General features: G+C 53.6%; 6 protein-coding genes across 6 annotated transcripts; 2 read left to right on the plus strand and 4 right to left on the minus strand.

Annotated features, from left to right (window-relative positions):
* Positions 1–350: 350 nt before the first annotated feature.
* On the minus strand, positions 351–3199 carry MAM_00467 (small nucleolar ribonucleoprotein complex subunit; the record flags this gene model as incomplete). The annotated part of the gene is made up of 3 exons (XM_040819266.1): positions 351–2884; positions 2936–2963; positions 3023–3199. 3 exons carry the CDS (start codon positions 3197–3199, stop codon positions 351–353), a joined length of 2739 nt encoding a protein of 912 aa, XP_040682531.1.
* A 289-nt stretch (positions 3200–3488) lies between these two features.
* Positions 3489–5250, plus strand: MAM_00468 (uncharacterized protein; the record flags this gene model as incomplete). Its single annotated transcript, XM_040819267.1, has 4 exons — positions 3489–3524; positions 3582–3905; positions 3996–4153; positions 4209–5250. 4 exons carry the CDS (start codon positions 3489–3491, stop codon positions 5248–5250), a joined length of 1560 nt encoding a protein of 519 aa, XP_040682532.1.
* A 1343-nt stretch (positions 5251–6593) lies between these two features.
* Positions 6594–8939, minus strand: MAM_00469 (DNA replication licensing factor mcm5; the record flags this gene model as incomplete). Its single annotated transcript, XM_040819268.1, has 4 exons — positions 6594–7086; positions 7153–8561; positions 8621–8747; positions 8803–8939. The coding sequence occupies 4 exons, from the start codon at positions 8937–8939 to the stop codon at positions 6594–6596; spliced, it is 2166 nt and encodes a 721-aa protein (XP_040682533.1).
* A 689-nt stretch (positions 8940–9628) lies between these two features.
* MAM_00470 (Vps54-like protein) lies at positions 9629–13101 on the plus strand (the record flags this gene model as incomplete). The annotated part of the gene is made up of 4 exons (XM_040819269.1): positions 9629–9647; positions 9699–9815; positions 9896–12749; positions 12816–13101. The coding sequence occupies 4 exons, from the start codon at positions 9629–9631 to the stop codon at positions 13099–13101; spliced, it is 3276 nt and encodes a 1091-aa protein (XP_040682534.1).
* Positions 13102–14237: 1136 nt separating this feature from the next.
* On the minus strand, positions 14238–15454 carry MAM_00471 (Farnesyl pyrophosphate synthetase; the record flags this gene model as incomplete). The annotated part of the gene is made up of 2 exons (XM_040819270.1): positions 14238–15161; positions 15335–15454. 2 exons carry the CDS (start codon positions 15452–15454, stop codon positions 14238–14240), a joined length of 1044 nt encoding a protein of 347 aa, XP_040682535.1.
* A 1076-nt stretch (positions 15455–16530) lies between these two features.
* Positions 16531–17019, minus strand: MAM_00472 (uncharacterized protein; the record flags this gene model as incomplete). The annotated part of the gene is made up of 1 exon (XM_040819271.1): positions 16531–17019. One exon carries the CDS (start codon positions 17017–17019, stop codon positions 16531–16533), a length of 489 nt encoding a protein of 162 aa, XP_040682536.1.
* Between the last annotated feature and the right edge of the window lie 2734 nt (positions 17020–19753).

Below are 19753 nucleotides of genomic sequence, written 5' to 3' on the forward strand. Positions count from 1 at the left end.
AAGTGAGCGAGTGCTTCGGTTGGTGTGGCTCCAGCCCAAGGAGTCAGTCTCGTTGACAGACAACTGATGATTGATGACAGTCGCCGGTCGATCTCGTGATGCTTGCGCGGGTGTAGAATCCGCATCTGCACACATTCAATCACAATTCACCCTTGGCCCTGGGCAATTTGCATGGCATACTCAATTTTATTACCGCTCATTCACTGACAATGCTAGTTGACCGCATAAATCCGGGACCAAATCCGACACATGGGATGATAACGAGATCAAATACAAAATATACCAGACACCTATTTACCGGGCGCGTCCGTCCCTCTATGCATTTTCAACGCCTCCCATGTAGAACCAACCTATCCGACCATGACCGTATCATCACGTCCGCCACCTGGTCCTGCTAGACTAGCATTACTGTCTTCCGTCGGTGCTAGACTGTCCATCTCCTGCAGGGTATATTCCACCAGGTAGCTCTCGTCTACCAACTCTTCCATGCGTTTGTAATGGCGCTCGGTGTATGCCCGAAGCCCTTGAAGGACATCCCTCAGACTCTTCTGTCCACGTGCTCCCTTTACCGACAAGTCCGAGAATTTGGAGGCCGGGTAACTCCTCATCAACGTCCACATGATACGCTGAGCAACCGGTGCGGTTCGAGAATTTGTATTCCAGTCTCGCAGTCTGAGGACGAGGAGGAAGATCTGCTCATCCGACAAGCCGCCCAAAACCTCGTCAACGGCCTTGAGCCCACACAAGCTGCCGTCATCCTGCTTGCTGCTGGTAACCACAGACGTGAACAATTTCAACAGACGACCGGGATGGTTGAGTTGGAGTGCCAACGTAATAGCCTCTCTGTATGACCCAGCAAAAATGTGATTCTCCAACTCCTGTTCCTGCTCGATCATCCTCAGCGCGGCTTGCGAGGCGGCGGCCTGGGTTTCAGCTGTCGTATCTCTCCAAAATGTCACGGTGGAATCACCGCTGCCAGATGCAATAGTATTGGTATCCGGCTGGACGGCTAAGGCCCAAACCCTGTCTTCGTGGTTGTCCAGAGTGCATTCCACCTCGCCAGAGTTGGCATTCCAGACCTTCACAAGGCCGTCACCGGCAGCAGTGACGAATTGCACAGGTTTCCTCGACTGCTCCTGTGGGCACGGCAAATTCAACCAAGCAACCTTGAGAACGCTGTTGGAGTGTCCCTCAAACGTTCTGATGCATGTGTAGTCGGCCAAGCTCCAAAGCTTGACACTCTTGTCACCGCTACCAGTAAGAATGACACCCTTACCCGTCACAGGACCGTCGTCTCCTTGTATGGTGGGCACTTGGGCGGGAGAAAATTGAACTGACCAAACACCTCTCTTGTGACCCCGAAGAATGCCTTGGACTTCGCCTTCCTCCATTGACCAGATTTTGACTGTTTTATCTTGCGATGCGGAGGCAAAGAGACTACCCGAGTGGTGAACATTGACTGCATTGATGTCCTTGTCGTGAGCTTTCCTGGTGAAGACAGCTCTAGGCTTCGAGCCCTGCTGCTGACGTCGGCGAGGAATCTCCCATTTCTTGACAGTCTGATCCTGAGAACCAGTGATGAGACATGCTGGGGGATGTTCAAGTGGACTGGCTCGTGCAGCAGAACCTTCAGCAGGGACCGACTTTGGGAGGGCAACGGCTCCGAGAGACTCGGCATGACCCGAGAAAGTAGCCCAACACGTATACGAGTCGTGGGCAGCATCTACACACCACAGTCGCGCTGTGTTGTCTTTGGCACCTGTGACAATCCAGTGGCCTGACCAGTCGGTATCCAACGAGATTACAATGTCTTCGTGTCCTCTGAGGAGGGCTACGTCTTGTCCGAAGTAAGGGGTCCCGTATGAGTTCCGCGAGGCCAGAGTTTCCTCTCGTGTAGCTTCAGCCACGGATATCAGTCGAACATACTCGGAATTAGTTGCCAGCGCCATGAGAGATCGATCCGGAAGTAAATAGCTCAGGTCGATGACTTCATCATGGGTGCCGGAGATGCGACGGAAGGGTTCCTGGACACTCAGAGAAGCTTCTGATTCCTTGGTAGGCGGATGGTAGAACGCAAGCGTATGGTCCACTTGAACACAAAGAATAAACGGCAAGTCGGGACGATAGATGCCGGCCACAATGCTCTCTTCCTCACTTTTTGCTGGCTGAGCCCCCGTGACTTCTCTGCCGTGGTCTGTATCCCAGATGCGCAAACAACCATTTGCCCCAGCTGAGAAGGTCAGGCGGCCCCCGTCAAGGAACCCGACCGTTTCCACAAGCTCAAGGCAGGGCACAACCTTTCGAATCTTCCACGATCTCGTATCCCACCAAATAAGAGTTTTGTCTCTGCTTCCGCTAACAAGGACATGCTGGTCGGGAGAGTAATCGATTTTCTGGACATGAGATACGTGAGAGTCGAGATTGGCAACGCAACTGCGCTTGTGCAAGTCCCAAACTCGAATTTTCCCGTCCTGGCTGCCCGAAGCCAGTCTAAAATTGGCGTTGCTGACACCTTCGACCTCGTTGTCGGGGTCGTCATCTGCCTGCGCGCCTTTCTTGCCATTTCGGGAGCTGTGATTGTCCATGGATCGGGCCGCTACCTCGAAAAAGTGCAAGGCAGAAACCAAAACAGGCGGCCCGCGGAAAGAATGCGTCACGTAGCCGCCCGCAATGTCCCATACTTTGATGGTGCCGTCAGTGCCGCCAGTCGCGAGCAGTGTGCTTGTGCGATCAACCGCCAAGACCACTACAGGCGTGCTGTGCGGCTTGATGGTTCGGGTGAGGGTTACTTGGACCGTATCATCATCGGAGGGGCGCCTGAGGGAGAAGATTCTCATCGATAGCGACCGCGAGGAGACAACGAGGTGTGAACCAGATGGTGTTACTATTATATGGTCAACATGCTGCTGGGATAGTTTGAAAGAAAAAAACGTACAAGTTAATGTAGAGATCATTTCTCCATCCTATTCAGGCATGTCAGCATGCGCGTCGCAACTCGTCAAACTATCGATATTTCTCGTACACCCTCAATCTGAGCCAAATGCTTCCCGTTGGCGGGGTTCGTCAAGACAACATCTTCGCCGAGAGTTGAGGCCAGAATTTGAGCCCTGTTGTCGACTGCAATAGCCCCGCCTGTAAATATAGGTCGAATCACATGGTCGACGTCAAAAGTCGTTTTCAATGGCTGTTTGGTAGCCATGGCTTGAATCGCAACCTGTTGGAGTCGATGACCTCGAAGAATTCCTACATTGAATTTGGAACTTTTTTCTGGGTCCTGCAGGAACTCAGCCAGTCGCCGGCCAAGGAATGACTAAGCAGGACGAGTACCTGTGGTTTGTGGGTCTTGAATCTTGAAATCAAACATCTCGTCGAGCGTCATAGGTCAGTTAGTCGTCGCAACATCGCATCATCATCGGGGGATGTATTCTCATACATAGCTCGCCTGTGGTAATGGCAAGGGCAAAGAAAACCTCAACAGATCCGCGATAATGGGTATGCAAGGACCGCTTACGGCCCAGGCCCTGGTACGGCTCATCTACCACTGCGATATCTGTGCTGCTTAAGCTAATGCCTCTTTCCAGGGCCGCTCTCCATACGACGAGGTTGTAGACGGGGAGGGCGAAGATGACCCCCGTCACCCCACGCCGCAACACGACCATCGTGGTCGTCCTATCAATCCGGAGACTAAGAGGATGAACCGCGACATTATTAGGGCTCATAACGAGGTGATGCTGGTGATTGGCGTTGCGGAGCCAGAGAATCCTTACTTTGGACCAGAAGCTGAATCGCAGCGTCGACATCAAGCCTATGAGGAATCAATGAGCCTTCAGTTGGCTATCCCGGCTAGAAGATGCATTGACTCTGTCGGCATTTTTGGTGTCCATGGGCTTCGTCAGCGAATTTTGGTGTGCACTCCCATCCCTCCCGTCCCGTGAAACTGTCATGGAGCCCGATGTTAATGTTTGATGCTCCAGATATACAAAAGATACTCTCAGATACCATTCTGGGAGTCATTCCAGCGAGCCAGAGTCGATTTCTCTTTTACCAGGGACGTCTTATCTGGCGCTCCAACAGCCTTTCTCACCAACTACATCGAGAGGACCGTAACGAGCTTGTGGCTCAACGATCAAGCCAAGCAAGTACCTCGTCGTGTGTATGTCCTCTGCTCCTCGGGAATTCTTCACAGTGTGTTCTCTAACTGGCCATAGGCTCCATGAAATCTGGTCCTATCTAAGAGTCCATCTTGAATTGCACGTCGCTATGCAACGCTTGGGTATTCTCTCCAATGTGTTGTGGCTACCTCAACCCAGTTTCTTTATCCCGTTTACAAAAGCCTCGCCAATACCTGCTCCGCCCTCACTAGAAGATTACACGATGCCATCTCTATTGAAATGGGTTGGGGGCGTCTTGATCTCGGCGACTCCATTCCTGGTGTGGGTCATGGCTCAAAGGATGGTGCGTGACTGGAAACCTCAAATATGGTCATATATATTCCGGAAACTTCCGAACACGATGTTCCAGGGCAAGAAGATTCCTCCTCCTCCGCCTTTGCCTCCACCCACTCCCCCTCATGTTGCTCTGCCGCTTTCAGATGATCCTCCTCGAGTCGTGGAAGCAGACGAGGAGAATTCGGCTCAAGTCGAGAGCAGTGGTGAAGGCACACCGGAGCAAAATGCGGACTCTACTCCACCAGGCGGTCCATCACCTCAGCCGCAGCTACCTCGTCGGGCAAGTTTATTCTCGACGAGAGGCGACGAGTACCCTAGTGATGACGAAGATAACGAAGGAGTCACGGCCACTTTGATAAGCTTTGATGTGGAGGCTTCGGAGTCTCAAGACGCGCCGCCTGGCCTTTGGTCAGCGGAATTACGACCTAGCGCAGGCTCAGATCCGCGATTGAATGGGAATCAGCAGCCCGTGTATTGGGACAGCTTGCTCACGCAAATGCCAGCAGCCATGGCAACACACATGCTTGCAGATGCCCTAACCAGAGTTTTGATGGCACCATACGAGGCCACAGCTCTTCGACTGATCGCTCGCTCCTTCCGCAGTCGACAGGGTCTGCCCATTTCGGATATATACAATGCAAACATGCTCAGTGGGTTTACAAGCACGGCCCTGGTTAACTTCTTGGGCGCTGAGCTGTTACATATAAATCTTGCGAGTGAGATTTGGGCGATCGTTACGTGCGTCTCACAATGGTTCCATATGACTGAGGAGGAATGGAAATCCGAGGAAAAAAAGACGTGAGAGTTGTAAGTGGAGTTGATGACAAGACCTGCAATCGAACGTCTCTCGAGGAGACGAATGTATGACCGGATAATTCATGGCCGACGAGGGCCTGAATACGCAGCCTCAAGACTAGCGTCGCCTCGAGGGGAATTGGGAATTTCTTTCAGTTACCACCAGGCGATTGATGGCTGAAAAGTTTTCGTCTCCCGGTTCGGCCGTTTGTTTATGATGAGCAAGCAAGCATCTCATGGTGACAGTCGAGCGAGGCTGTTTTCCTCCGGGAAAGGTAACGATAGGGAGACATATGCGTCCGGTGACGAGACTCGACGAATCGGGTTTATGAAAATACCTTCCACATGCCCTGATCCTCCGTAGCTTCGGATCGGTTGGCCTCTGTCTGGGCATACTTGCGAACAAGACGACGGTGTGCCTGTGATGCATGCTTACGGAACACAATTGACACTATGGCATATAGGAGATGACGGCGACTCTGGTGTAGACTTGTCTACTTTTCTGGCAAGAAAGACCAGTGTCTCTTTAGCCAACCCCAGGCTAAGCAACGTGGATAACTGCATGGTGGCCCGTCATCTGAGATACAGGATTGCATACGATTGTATCAAAGAGAGTGATGCACCATTTCTGCAGTCTACGGTCAGCTGCATTGCTAGATAAGCAGAAAACATGGCCAATTTCTCAAAATGTCCAATCAAGCCCTCCCGCCAAGGCCATCTTTGGCGATGCCAACTATCAGTCGCACTGGCAGACTATCCAGTCGCCGCAATTTTCTATCACGTATGACGTTCCAGAATAGGGCCAAAGCCGTTCCATAGCACGATCTTTAACGGCAAGTAGCGTGCGTCATTAAACATTTTTACACTTTTACCAGGACCTGTTTAAAGCCGTTGAGTTTGGTCCCACACAGCTGTGTGCGCTTGACTAGCAAAGATGAAGCAGGTAAATTCCTATGCAAACGAGGATGTAGTCTCTTAGGAAAATGCATATGAGTCAGCTGCTGCCGCTAACAGCGTATGATTTGCTTGAGTCCTTACTGCCTTTCATTCCACATTGAAGTTGGTAGGCAAACAGAGGCTTCAAGAGTTCCATTCCAATTTTTCGTGTGTTCGTGCGAATATCCAGCGCAGCGATTCGTAGCGCTTCCTCAAGTTGCACAAGTTCAGTCCTTCATGTACATTACATATCTTCCCACTCGCGGCAGGTAAAATCCCGTGTCATTGTGCCACATCTGTTCCACCGTTTATCCCAAGCGCCGGCTTTTATTTGCAGACAACCGAGATCTAAGTCAGCAATTCATCATCGTTTAAAATGGCATGTCCCTCGCAAAGGTCCCGCGTGCGTCTGGTTTACGCTCCATGCCGATATACCTGGGCCCCTGAATTCCTAAACATGATTGTATCCCTCCGCTGCAGCACCATGAGAGCCCTGTTCAGCGCCTGCTCACTGTATCCCTTGCCCTCAACCATTTCCCTCCTTAGTGTGCCCAAGCTTGTGCTCCACCCGATGGGTAATCGGCGCTTGAGCTCGACTTCGAGACGGTTGACTTCCTCGTTCAGCTCGCGGCTGCCCTGGTTGCTGCCCTGGTTGACAGCGTCCATGGTAGAGCAGAGGAAGAGACGGATCGCTTCGTCGACGTGCTCTTCCGTGGCGACTGGCGACAGGCTCAGCTTGGCGAGGGACTCGGTGATACGGACAATGGCCTCGAGCTGACGGACGGTGATGGGGATGGAAGAGCGGGCGTTGGCTTCCAACTCGGCGGCGTGGACTTGACGTCTGATGGAGACAAAGTGTGATGAGAGCTTTTCCGCCGCTTCGGGGCTGAGACGGGGCGCGCATCGACTGTCATGGCGTTAGTTGGCATTCGCCAGAGTGGAAAACTGGCTGGGGAAACGAGACAGCGCCTACGTCTTGCAGTACGTAATATATCGTCGCATCTTCTCAACAGGAATCTCAGACTCGGCAACTTCTTCAGCTCCACGGCCATCCATGTGAATCCCCATGACGTGCTTGGCTATTCTCTCGTCCTTTTCGCGCGTGTGCTCATCTTTGACAATGAAAATCATGTCGAAACGGGACAGAATGGTTGTTTGGAAGTCGATGTTCTCCCCGGGCGTTTTCATGTCATCGTAACGACCAAAGATGGGATTGGCCGCCGCCAGGACGGACGTTCTGGCATTGAGGATGGTGGTGATGCCAGCCTTGGCAATGGAAATGGTTTGCTGTTCCATGGCTTCGTGGATGGCGACGCGGTCTTCGTCTCTCATCTTGTCAAACTCATCGATGCAAACTACACCGCCATCAGCCAAAACCATGGCACCGCCTTCCAAGTAGAATTCTCTTGTAGACTGGTCCCGTTGGACGGAGGCTGTCAGGCCTGCTGCGGAAGAACCTTTACCGGATGTGTAGATGGAGATTGGTGCTGCCTTTTCCACAAACTTGAGGAGCTGTGACTTTGCCGTGCCAGGATCACCGAGAAGGAGCACGTTGATGTCGCCTCTCAGCTTCATACCATCGGGTAGAATCTTCTTTGATCCGCCTAGTAGCAGACAAAGAATCGCCTTCTTGATGTCCCGGTTTCCGTAGATGGAGGGCGCAATGCAGTCTGCCATTACGCTGTACAGGTCTGGTCGCCTGCTCATTTCGAGAAATTCTTGTTCTTCTTCCTCGTTGTAGCTAATATGACCCTTGGCAGTTTGGTCCAGATCCGTTTGGATGCCAACCGCCCTCAGGTACGGCGTTCGAATGGCTACGGCGCCGGTAGTGGACGAGTTTTTGGACGCCTTGTTCTGGTAGATGGAGAAGATGCCCATGACCGTGCACCTTGACCCGGGGACGACGCGGTTTGTGAGATATCTATCGGCAGAGACGAGAACATGCCGAGGCAGTTCTCCAACTGGCACCTGGTCCGGCGCCTCTTGCAACTTGATGATTTGCTGGTCGACGAACTGCGACTTTTCGTGCATGACAAAGTATGGATCTAGAGGACACTTCTCGGTGGGGTCGTTGGCAACTCGCTTACGACTACACTGTCTTGGAAGCGTGACACCGGTAAAGCCGCCCAACACGGGGATGGTCTCCTGGAATTGACAGTTGCGGCACTGGATATGCAGCTCTGTGGCTTTTGATGACATGACGGAGGCGCCAATGACGATGCCGGGGACGCGAACAAGCCTGGCAATCGTCATGGAGTCCAAATTTCGGATTGACACATCTTCGGCATCAGAATGAAGAAGAAGCTGGTGATCGGGAAGATGAACGTCCTTCTCGTGGGGGAAGACGATCCGGTGTGTACATTTTTTGAGGGCAGACTCAAACTATCGTCACTGTCAGAAGCGACGGATCAGGTGTCGTTTCAAACAGTATATAAACTCACGAGAGGGATGATTTCGGCGGGTTCGGAAGCGAGTTTGTGAGCAAGCTCCTCGTTGAAGTTGATGAGGTCGTTGATTTTGACATCACAGTAGAACTGCTTGAGAAGCGCGTTCTCTCGTAGCTGGTCACTAGTCACACATGTCAGGGCCACTCTGCAACTGTTGCCACATACGGACAACATACCGGTAGACAAAGTTGTTGTCTAGTCGGAAGTCAAGAATGAAGGTCTCGAGTTGTTGTTGGAGCTGAAGCCTGGTGTCCCCATTTTCGCCGTAGCTAGGCTCGAAGACATGCGCTGAATAAACAGACTGACGATCCATGGTTGAGTCTTGTTGGCGTATCTGCGGCCTCGCACCTCTGCAGAATACTCTAAGGCTCGGAAGGGGAAGTTTTTCGGATCGCGGGGATAGATGGAAATCGGAGGGTGCCAATTGAGGCCCGAGTCGCCTGACTGTATAGCAAGGCCAGCCAGCAGAGGGCAATTTACACGAACCAGACGCGTCGAGTATCTTGCAGCGCGACACGCGCCGTTAAGTGGTTGCAGACACTAAGCCCAACGAGGACATGGTCACTGGGCCTGTGGGGGCCCCGGTCGGGAAATCACCGGCTGATAACGCGCAGAGCTGCTGTCATCGTCGCTTGGGGTTTCGTGGCTGCTATGGGAAGTTGGGATAACTACAAGTACGATTACTTGGCGGTGGCCTCGATCGGCGTCGCCTTCATCTTGGCCATCGACTGTCGTCAAAACAGCCCAAATTATGCCTTTTTAGCCATCTTTGTTCTATCATTTCCTGCGCCGTATTTTCTTCTCCTCCCATCTCTATCCGTCCGCAGGTGCCAGAGATGATACCCCGGTAGCACTCCTTATCCAACCCCGTCCATACACAGCTGTTGGCTACACAGGGCTCTAGCTCTGTCCCCGGAAACCTTGTTGCGCATATCATGTTTTCCTCTCCAGCCGCTGGAAAGTCCGTCGATAGCCTTGCTGCGCAGTCGATGGCAACCCGGCATGAGGTCCCTCTACATGGGTTGGTCTTGATCTAGCCAATGGGCCTTGCTTTGCGCTGACACTCAAGCAGCAGTCGGCCTGCTCAAGGACACCGTCGTTCGTCATCCAGACGGAATTCTGTCACGAGTTCTGTCCATTCCGTTGGTGGAGCTTTGGATAGCTCTTCCAACGCTTGGTCTAATTCCCTGTACGAACCAGGACAAAATGGTAAATCAGCCTCATTGCCCGCCCATAGGGGCAAACAGGACAACTGACCCGCGTTTGCAGCCATTTCAACGCTTCTGCAACCACCTATCGTTCGGACTGGCCTGCAGCCTCACACATCGGCTCCGTCATCGAGTTCACACAAACCTCCCAATGCTCGCGACATCCCACCAGTTTCCTTGACCAATATTCCAATTATCGATCCCGCCGAGTTCAATCCCTATGTTGCACAAGTTGGAGCACTATATGAGCAGCTTCGACGAGTCAAGGAGAGCGGGGACGAATCTGTGATCAGCTTCCGGAACTCCAAGTCGGGTGAGCAGTCGGATGCGGACGGCCTACTCCGACCGACAACGAAATCCCATCGGCGAGGTTCGACTGCTTCGGTTGCTTCACTGGTATCTATCGATGCATTAAGCACCGCACGCAAGCCTAGTTCCGGCCTTGGCCGAAAAGCAGTGCCTGGAACTTCGCCCTTGTCGACCATTCCAACAGTCTACTTTGATGAAGATTTTCATCTTGAAAATCCGAGGACATTTGATGTTGTCAGCGAACGATCAGAGGTAATCCGGCCTATATCACTGGGCAAGGACAGTCCTCCCGGCCCCCCGGCCCCAAGAAAAGCTCTAGCAACGAATGCTATCCTTCAAGAGAAACTGTCCTGGTACATGGACACCATTGAAGTCCATCTTATTAATTCGATATCGACGGCATCGACAACATTCTTCACTGCTCTTGGATCTTTAAAGGAACTGCACTCAGAAGCTGCCGACTCGGTGGAAAGGATAAGGGCCCTAAGAGAAGAGCTAAAGGCACTTGATGAGGAAATAGCAACTAACGGCGTGTTGATTGCTGAGAAACGTCTGCGGCAGCAGAACCTACAGCAACTAAATCATGCTATATGCCAACTACGCTACGTTGTTGACGGGGTTGGCCGCTGCGATTCATTGGTTGATGCTGGTGAAGTAGACGAAGCTTTGAGCACCATTGACTCATTGGAGAAGCTCATTGCAGGTGAGCGTGAGGAAACAGAAGGAATGGAGCCGCTGGCCATAGAATTACGCGATTTACGAGGAGCTTCCGCATTGCAAGGCGTTGACCAAGATTTGAACGCCTTGCGCTTCAGAATTGGAAAGTCTTACGAATCACAATTCTCCAATGTCTTGCTAGCAGACTTGCGCAGACACGTAGAGTCTGTTTCTACTGCGGATGTTCTTCTTCGATGGGACAATGCGGCATCCAGGGGCCGGGGGGGCCACTCTCGATCACCTTCGATATTCCCGACGTACCTCACAGCAACGGAACAGCTCAAGGCACAGCTTATGCCCAACATGAAGGGTCTACATCGTGCCAAGCACGTTGTAACGGCAGCGATAGCTTATCGAGATGCAGTTCTTCGTGAGATTCGCAGCTTGATCCGACGCCCTCTTCCAAGTTCGAGCGACGACGACAATGAGTCCATGTTGTCGCTATCGACAACTAGTGGAAGCAGGCACTTATCAAGTCAAGAAAAATCCGCAAATTTGGCAAGAAATTTACGGGCACTGGATGCAGAAGACGCAGAAGAGCTACTCGTCAAGATCTATGTCGGTGTCACCGAAACCTTGAGACGACTGACCACCCAAGTCAAGGTGCTACTGGATATCACGAGCTCTTTGTCGGATGCATCTGATTTGGATGATGTTAAGTCACCACCGGCTAGGTCGCCTGTGACGAGCCCCCGCCCGGATCGCCATATTTCCAATCCAATGGCTGCCGCCGATGTCGAACTACAGGAAGAACTTCATAAGAGTCTGGACATCAATAGTCTCCTAACCCAAGCTGTTGATATCGCAAATGACAAGATCGTCAGGATTATCAAGGTCCGTACCGAGCAGGCTACTCATCTTCCGTTGGATCTATTTCTTCGATACTTTACCCTTAACCTCTATTTTGCAACCGAGTGTGAAGCCATCTCTGGACGAAGCAGCGCTTCTTTCAAGACGGTGGTTAACGGACATATCAAAGAGTTTGTTGAACGAAATCGCGATGCAGAGATGCAAAGGCTAGCCCAGGGCATGGAGTCGGATCAGTGGAATGCAAAAGATTTCACAGACAGCGACATGAAGCTCCTGGATCTCATACTAGGCTCTAGCACGCAGGACGTCTCAGTGTGGACAGAGAACAAGAAGATATGGATCCCGTACCGCGAGCTGCAAAAGCCGGACCTTGTAACAGAGTCTGCCGAGACGAACGGGACTAGCAAAGATAAGACAAGGTCGGCGGTCATTGAATCGGAAAAGTTCATCCTACCAAACTCTGCAGTCCTGTGTCTGAATGGAACAGGGAACTTTTTGCACCTGACTGCAGGCATACCGTCAATGGCTACAGACGTGGCGTCTTCGTTAATTGCGTATCTCCAACTGTTCAATTCTCGATGTACGCAGTTGATTCTCGGCGCAGGTGCGACGCGTTCTGCAGGCTTGAAGAATATCACCACAAAGCATTTGGCTCTTGCGTCCCAGGCACTGTCATTCATAGCCACACTCATTCCTCACATCCGAGAGTTTGTACGAAGCCACGCCGGATCTGGAGCTGGAGTCTCCAGCTTGACGGGAGAGTTTGACAAGGTCCGCCGTTTGTTACAAGAACACCAAGGCAGCATCCACCAAAAGTTGGTTGACATCATGAGCGGTCGTGCAGCGATTCACGCCAAGAGCATGAGAGCTATTGACTGGGATTCGGCCAGGCCAGATGTGGTGCAGCCATATATTGAAATTCTTGTTAAGGAGACGACCACGCTACACCGTGTTCTCACCAAACATCTTCCAGAGACGTCAACTCAGGTGATCATGGGGCCTGTTTTCGCGAGCTACAAAGACCAGCTGGGGGCCCCTCTCGGAGAAGCTGCTCCCAGAACAGAAGCTGGGTCGCAAAGGTGAGTCATTTTCACGGGCGAGGTTGCACGTTCTCATATGGAACATGTTGAACTAACACAACCCAGCATGCTGCGAGATGTGGAGTTCTTCTCATCACGGCTGGGGAAGATTAATGGTTTTGGGGACACTGGAGATTTTCTTGCCAATATTGTCAAGTCCAAAGAAGTGAAACCGAAGACGCCAGAGCCAGCGGAAGAGGCTGCGGAACCAGACATCAAGGACAAGACAGAAGACGGCAAGAAGACGGATACAGACCCTGCGGCGGAGACTGGTGAGGAGAGTGTAGATACAAAGGAAGGGAGCAAAGATGAGAGTGTGTCGGAGCGGAGCGACAAGGAGCCCAAGGACTAGCTCGGGACACAAGTGTTACCTAGGCGGGCAGAAAACTACTGCCGAGACATGTTGTACGGTGGAGAGTTTCCCGGGCCTTGAACACTTGCCGTAGACTTGGCTCCTCAACTCCTCCACTGCCTCCATTTCTCGCGGAGCAACCTGTTGAAACGCAATGGATGTGCCCATGTCGAGCACGACGGGCGAGTCAACCTCTATTTCATTGCGTGGCCTGACAAGACATATATTGAGGAGCTGAACTCCGGTGCCCGTCTGTCTGTTCAACGTGCCTGGCACGTTCCGCAACGGACTGTGTTGATGCCAGATGGAACAAGAGGCAGCCTACCTCTGCGGCAACATGTCGAGGCGCATGTTGGCCGCCACGTCCCTCTCCCGTTGCTGGCCTCGCCAAGACGGTCCGCAGTGGACAAGAGGCTCCGTGTCTCGTGCGCAACCCCCAGCGCCCGCCAACGAGTAGTTGCTGCATGGGCCTGGCTCGGCGAGTCTGATCGAGGCGTCCGATTCTTTCGGCCGCCGGCGGCTGAACCGGTCGTTGGGGCGCACCGGCGGCGGCGTCGTCGAGGCGTCGCGAGGGGAGCGTCTCGGCACGGGACGCAGATTCAGTTTCGTCACCGCAAGCACCGTCTCTCGACCTACGCACCACCGTCGTGGGATTGATTCATTGCCCCCGCCACGGTCCACGGATCCCCTCCCTTCTCGGCGCAATCTGCTCGTCATGGTGGCGCGCGAGCACGTTCGGACGCACACTGGTCGGCGAGCAGTCCGCGAGCTGCGCAGCTCATCCCGCCGTACTCCGTAATACCGAGCACGTATAAACTGTGATACGGTAAAGACGCCCCCCTCCGCTGACTAGCCAAAGCGTGGGGGGGAAAAGGAGGCCATCGTCTCCGTGGCATTGCAGTGCAACACGGCCATCAGGCCTGAGTCTAGTGATGAACGTGGCTAAACCAGGAGCATTGCATTGCAGGTCGGTCATGCGTAGAGACTAGAAAGTACTTGGTGTGCCATAAATAAATCTATACCAGACATTTTCACGTCTTAAGCCAACCGCCGCGCTCCCATGCACGCATGCCATCTGTCACATTAAGCTGTCTTGCCCTCCTTCCGCCGCCGTACAACCAGCGGACAGCGGCATCCTACTTGGTTCGCTTGTAGATCTTGTTGAGGAACACGTCAAAGACGGCCTTTTTCAGGCCCTCGCTCTCGTCAATCATGTCGATCATGGCGCGGATCTCGCCTGCTCTCTTTTCCTCAAACGCCTCGTAGCGCTCCTTGAGCTTCATGTCGCTGTACAGCTTCTTGACGACGGCCTCGCTGGCGCTGTCCTTTTGGCCGTAGTTGTCCTCCAGGATCTTGCGCTGATCGGGCGTGGCAATCTCCAGCGCCTGGTTGACCAGCCACGAGCACTTGTTGTCCATGATGTCGGTGCCGATCTTGCCAATGTGCTCGGGGAGACCAAAGTTGTCGAGGTAGTCGTCCTGGATCTGGAAGTACTCGCCGATGGCGATGAGAATGTCCTCGGCCTGCTTGAGGTTCTTGGGCGTGGCGAGATTGAGCTGGTGCAGGGCCAGGGCGACGGGCAGGTAGAAGGAGTAGTAGGCCGTCTTGTAGATGACGATGAACCTGTACTTGGTCATGGAGAAGTTGTCGAGGTTGACCTTGCCCTCCGGGGCGGTGAGCAGGTCGCACAGCTGACCCAGTTCCGTCTGCAGCGTCGTCTCGTGGAAGAGCTCGACAATGTCCACGTAGGCCGGGTGGCTGCGGAAGTATTTCCTGAGGAGCATGTAGATGGTCGACTCGAGGATGAAGGCGTCGTTGATGGCGACCATGCCGACGCCCTCTTGGCGGTACCAGCAGGGCTTGCCGCGGCGCGTGATGCTGCCGTCCATGATGTCGTCCGAGACGAGGAAGAAGGCCTGCAGGAGCTCCGTCATCCAGCCGAGGGTGGCTGCTTGGAAGTATTGCTCCTCATCGAGGGGGCGGCCGAGGAGGAGGGAGACCGAGTCGGGGACGGACATGCCGCGGTTGCATTTTCCACCGACGGGGTTGGTTTCGAGGTTCTGCATGCTCGGTTAGAATCTCCAATCTCCGTCGACAAAGGGGCTGTGAAGAGCAAACCAGATCTAGACCCGTCTCTGACCTGGGTGCTGTCACAAAGGAGTACAACACGGCACAATCAACAGATGGATGAAGAATGACGGGGGAAAGAAACGCGCGCATCTGAGATACTCACAGCCTTGAGCCAGTCGAGCTCCGCTTGGGGAAGCTTGTACTTGCGCGCATGTTCCAAAACGGCTTGTTCGAGCTTGGGGTACACGGCCTCGAACTCTTTGAGCGTCGTCTCTTGCGCCATGACGAAGGATTTCAGGCTGGGCCGTCAATCTTCAGTGCGGCAATTAAAATCAATCACGCGTCCAAGGCGATAAACAACAAAAAAAAAAAAGGTTGGGCTTCAGACCAAAAGAAAATGCAACGCCGAGATCAAACGAAGGCGTTATTGGTCGGGAAGTCGGGTAGAAAGTGGGGCGGGAAATCACGGAAACCAGATCGGGTTGCTCGGGCACCAGCCACAGCTGAGCCACAATCTTGTTGCTTTGTACTTCCTCTTCGGGCACCAAGGTTTGCCCAGTCGCGATGTCGCGACCCACGACGCGGCGAGTCAGGCCAAGTGGAAGAAGCCCCCACCCACCCCCGGCGACTGGATCAGGCATCGTTGGATCGACACCCCCGACGGCTTGGCTTGGGCTCCACTCAAACGCCACGCAGCGCCACCACCTCCGTTCACATTCACACACACATTCATGACTAGTCACAAATCCAGACACGGTTTGGTCCATCCTCTGAGAGTGGCATCGTAAGATGAGAGGCCTTCTATTCATATCCAACCTTGCACTTTTCCCACGGGGTATATAAGTCGTTCCTGACTGTGTGTCAAATGTCTTGAGAAGAAAAAAAGGGGGAAGGGAAGGGGGGGGTTTCTTTGGGGGTGAAGAAAGAAAAAATAAACGTCGTTAATGAAAGTAGAGAAGTACGACACAAAATATGTATAAAACGAATGGGCGGCTTGTGTCTCGTCTTTTTAAACCTGCATTCGAGGCATAAGCCGACGAAGCACTCAAGCCCGTGGTGACACGAACGCAAAGGCAGAGGAGAATGTCGTCGACTCGTCACCATCCCACTTCCACTCCGTGTCCTCGAGAAGGATTTTTAATTTTAATTTTTGCCATTTCCATTTTCCGCCTCATACATAGAATCATGGATGTCTGCTTTTTTTCCCCTTCTGGCGCCCAGCGCCTTCTCGCGGGACAGAGTGGTTGGAACGTCAAGATTTCGACAACATCCGTCGCCTCCCCTGGGAAGCAATAGCTCGGCGGTTTTGCCGAGACCAAAGAACAAATAACAGGTGGACTTTGGTCAGTTGGCTTGTTTTTAAATGAGGGGACTGGTACCTGTGCCAAGACTGCACTTCAGGTCGACCTCGTCGGTGACCTTGGTCTGGACGTCGTCGGGGAGGTAGTAGGCGTCGTTGCAAGGGAACTTGTGGCAGCCAGACGTGGGAGACTTTTTATTGGCGGGCCACATCTGCTTGATGTTTTCCTTGTCGTCGGGATTCACGATGGCGGAGACATCGAAGTAGGTCAGGCCATTCCAACCGCCGAACCTCACTTCACCGAGCATGCCGGGTTTTGCATCCTGGCCCTTCTGGTGGGCGAAAAAATTGCCCTCCCAAGAATCGGGAAACTGGACAGTCTTGTTCTGAAAGTTGTCAATGGCCAAGGTTTCGATATTGTCAGACCCAGGGCTGGGGGTGAAGATGACTGATCGGCTCAAGCCATCGGTGTTCACAAAGGTGACGCTGGCGGCGCTGGCAGCAGCAGCAGAGGCAAGGAGGCCCAGGGCAGTGGTGGCGAAATGCATTTTGGCTTCGAGTCGGCTTTGTCGTTGTTTTGTTGCAGCTTCGTTTGGAAGAAGGACTGTGTTGGTTTTCTGAAGAACTCGCCTCAGAAGATGTATTGTGCTGTGCTGTGCTGTGCTGTTCAAGGGATTGAAGTTGTCGAGACACGGAACCTGGCCGTTGTATCGGTTGCTTGCAAGGAGTGTAGCTCGAAGCTGTCTGACGAGGGATGAGCCTCGGGAATGAGTGTGAGTCCGAAGACTGAAGACGAAAACAAGTCGATGAAAGGATGGTATGGATGGTGATATGGGAGACTCCAACATGTCCAGGCTGTCAACAGGGGGGGATGCCTGCTTTATACATGGCGGCGCCCTCTCAACGGCGGCATGGCGGAACACGGCCGCCAGGTGCGGAGTACCAGACCGACTTTACCTGACAAAGAATAAATGACAATGCCCTTTGTTTGTTTCATAGGCCCACGCCAAGAAAAGCCAGGACAAGGCCGCGCTGAGTTGTACGTACATACAGGAAGGACCCTGGGGGAAGACGAGGGAGGGGCGTGGCGGACAGACGAGATAACTCTAACTGAGATGTACATGCAGTACAATGCAATGTGCCTAGTTCACACGGCCTGAGTGAAATGCGCTGGCAGGGCAGCCGCATCACGTCTGCGCCACATGGTCAGAGGCTACTGACTGTGTCGTATGGGATATGTATGATTTCGTGGCACAACTCCGTACTCGGGACTCGGCTCTCGGTCCGTGGACAACTACTACTATCATGTATTACTGGTGTAAAGGGGCCAAGCCCAGGCACCCACCCACACCCACGGAGTAGGAGTAGGGCGTGTCTGGACCATGACTTGTGACTTGCTGCAGCCCAAACTATCTTGGGGATAGGATAATTGCGTGGCCGCCTGCCACCGCCACCGCCAGGAACAGAGTTTTCAAGCATTGAACTTGTGCCCTAGAGCTTGGCTCGGTGACACTTGGATTCGCATCAGATCGAGCACGGAGGTACCGAGAGCCGAGTTAGTTCCAGGGACGCCGTACACATGCCCGATACAGTCCATGAGCCCGTCGTTCGAGAGCGAGTAGTCGGTACCTGCCAAGCCCGTGGGCGTCTGCAGGCAGACTTGCTTGCTCCATACGGGCAGCAGCACCGCTGCTACCACGGAGTCTTCCGTGCCGAAACAGAGAGATGGTACGGAGTACGGAGTAGCGCGACAAGTCGTCCTCTGTGCGCATGGCATTGCGGCAAGCCGGGTTGTTTCAACTTGTGCGGTTGTGCGGCCGTGCGGTTGCGCGGTTGTGCGGTTGCGTGGCGCGCGTTCCTGACCCGGCGGACGAACCAGGGGGACGTTAAAGTCACGCCAAGCCAAACAGAATGGCGGCGCGCAACAGAGTAAGCCGCCAAGTACAGAGTACCTCCGTGCTAGACGACTAAGGTATGTATGTACTCCGTACAGTGCACCGCTGCAGCAATCAAGTGGACGCTACTCCGTACAAGCCCGACCAATGACCGCCGCCAGTCGGCTTTTTTTGGCCCGTCAGGAAGCGGACGGACCGGGGGGGTTTGAGCGTAGGCACGAACGAACCCCGGCACGGAGTATGCAGCACGGAGTACATGGGTAACTACTTTATACATACGGCGAGCGCTCGTTCTGTTCTGTTTTGACACCCGTCAGTTGGTGTAGTGTGGGGACTCGCTCACATGTTTGTGTCTGTGTACTCGATGCTTGCTCGGCTTCACTTCCGTCTCTGCGTTGTCCCAGCCCAGCCCAGCCGGTCAGTCCACTTTGCTCCGACGTCCCACGGCCATGTGCAATACCTGCGATACCTACTCCCAATGCGCAGCCTCATGCGAGGAGTCGGGACAATCCTGTGTGTGCAGGCTCGCCTCATCCCCGTCCTTCAGCCTGTCGTGGCGCAGGCCCCGGACCCAGGCACAATCTCGAGCCATGGCTTGATCCATGACCAAATATCCACGGCCCAGACTGTCCAAAAAGCCTCCCCCTGCCGGGTACTCGAGGACAGCACACGTAGCGTCCCATCCTGGCCGACGGCCAAGATGAACGAGGCTACAGATCGAAGCTAGATGTACGATGCTACATAGTCCCCTCCCTGTTCCCTGGAGATCACTTCATAGCCCGCATGGGCAAAGTGCGGTTACGGATAGGTTCCAGACGCCATCAGGCCAAGGCTATCGAGTACTTGCACCCACTCCGTACTCCGCACATGGCCAGGAACATCGTAGTACGTAGTATGTATGCCAAAGGCTAACTAACGGTGGTGCCAAACCAATGACATGGCTCGCGAGACACACTTGTTTTCGCGAGATTCTTGTCCTGGTTTCGCGGACCGCCACAGCCACAGCACCACCACAACACCCATTCCGTGTCACGTCTGACAACCACTGTTCTGTCTGTCTCGTCTCGCGGGCCGTCGGATGCATGTACTGCCGCGGGGTCAAAAGAACGCTGTGGATAGTCGGGAACGCATAATCATGGCTTGTACTCCGTAGCTTTTCGAGTCCTTGCAGCCGGAGTCTCGAGGCCCCAAAGAGCCGGGCCACTACGCACGCAGTGCAGCGCAGCGCAGATGCTCTCATGTTTGGCCCACGTCGAGGAGCCAGAGCAGCATCCTCGCTGCTATTCGTTGCGAGGACGCGCACGCCATTTTTACGCTTCTTACTCGCATGTTGATTGGGCTTCGGAAAACCAAGCGCCGTGGCTCTTGTGCTCGGTACGAGGGGGGT

The sequence above is a fragment of the Metarhizium album genome (genome assembly GCF_000804445.1).
Source record: "Metarhizium album ARSEF 1941 chromosome Unknown scaffold_1, whole genome shotgun sequence".
Lineage (NCBI taxonomy): Eukaryota > Fungi > Ascomycota > Sordariomycetes > Hypocreales > Clavicipitaceae > Metarhizium > Metarhizium album.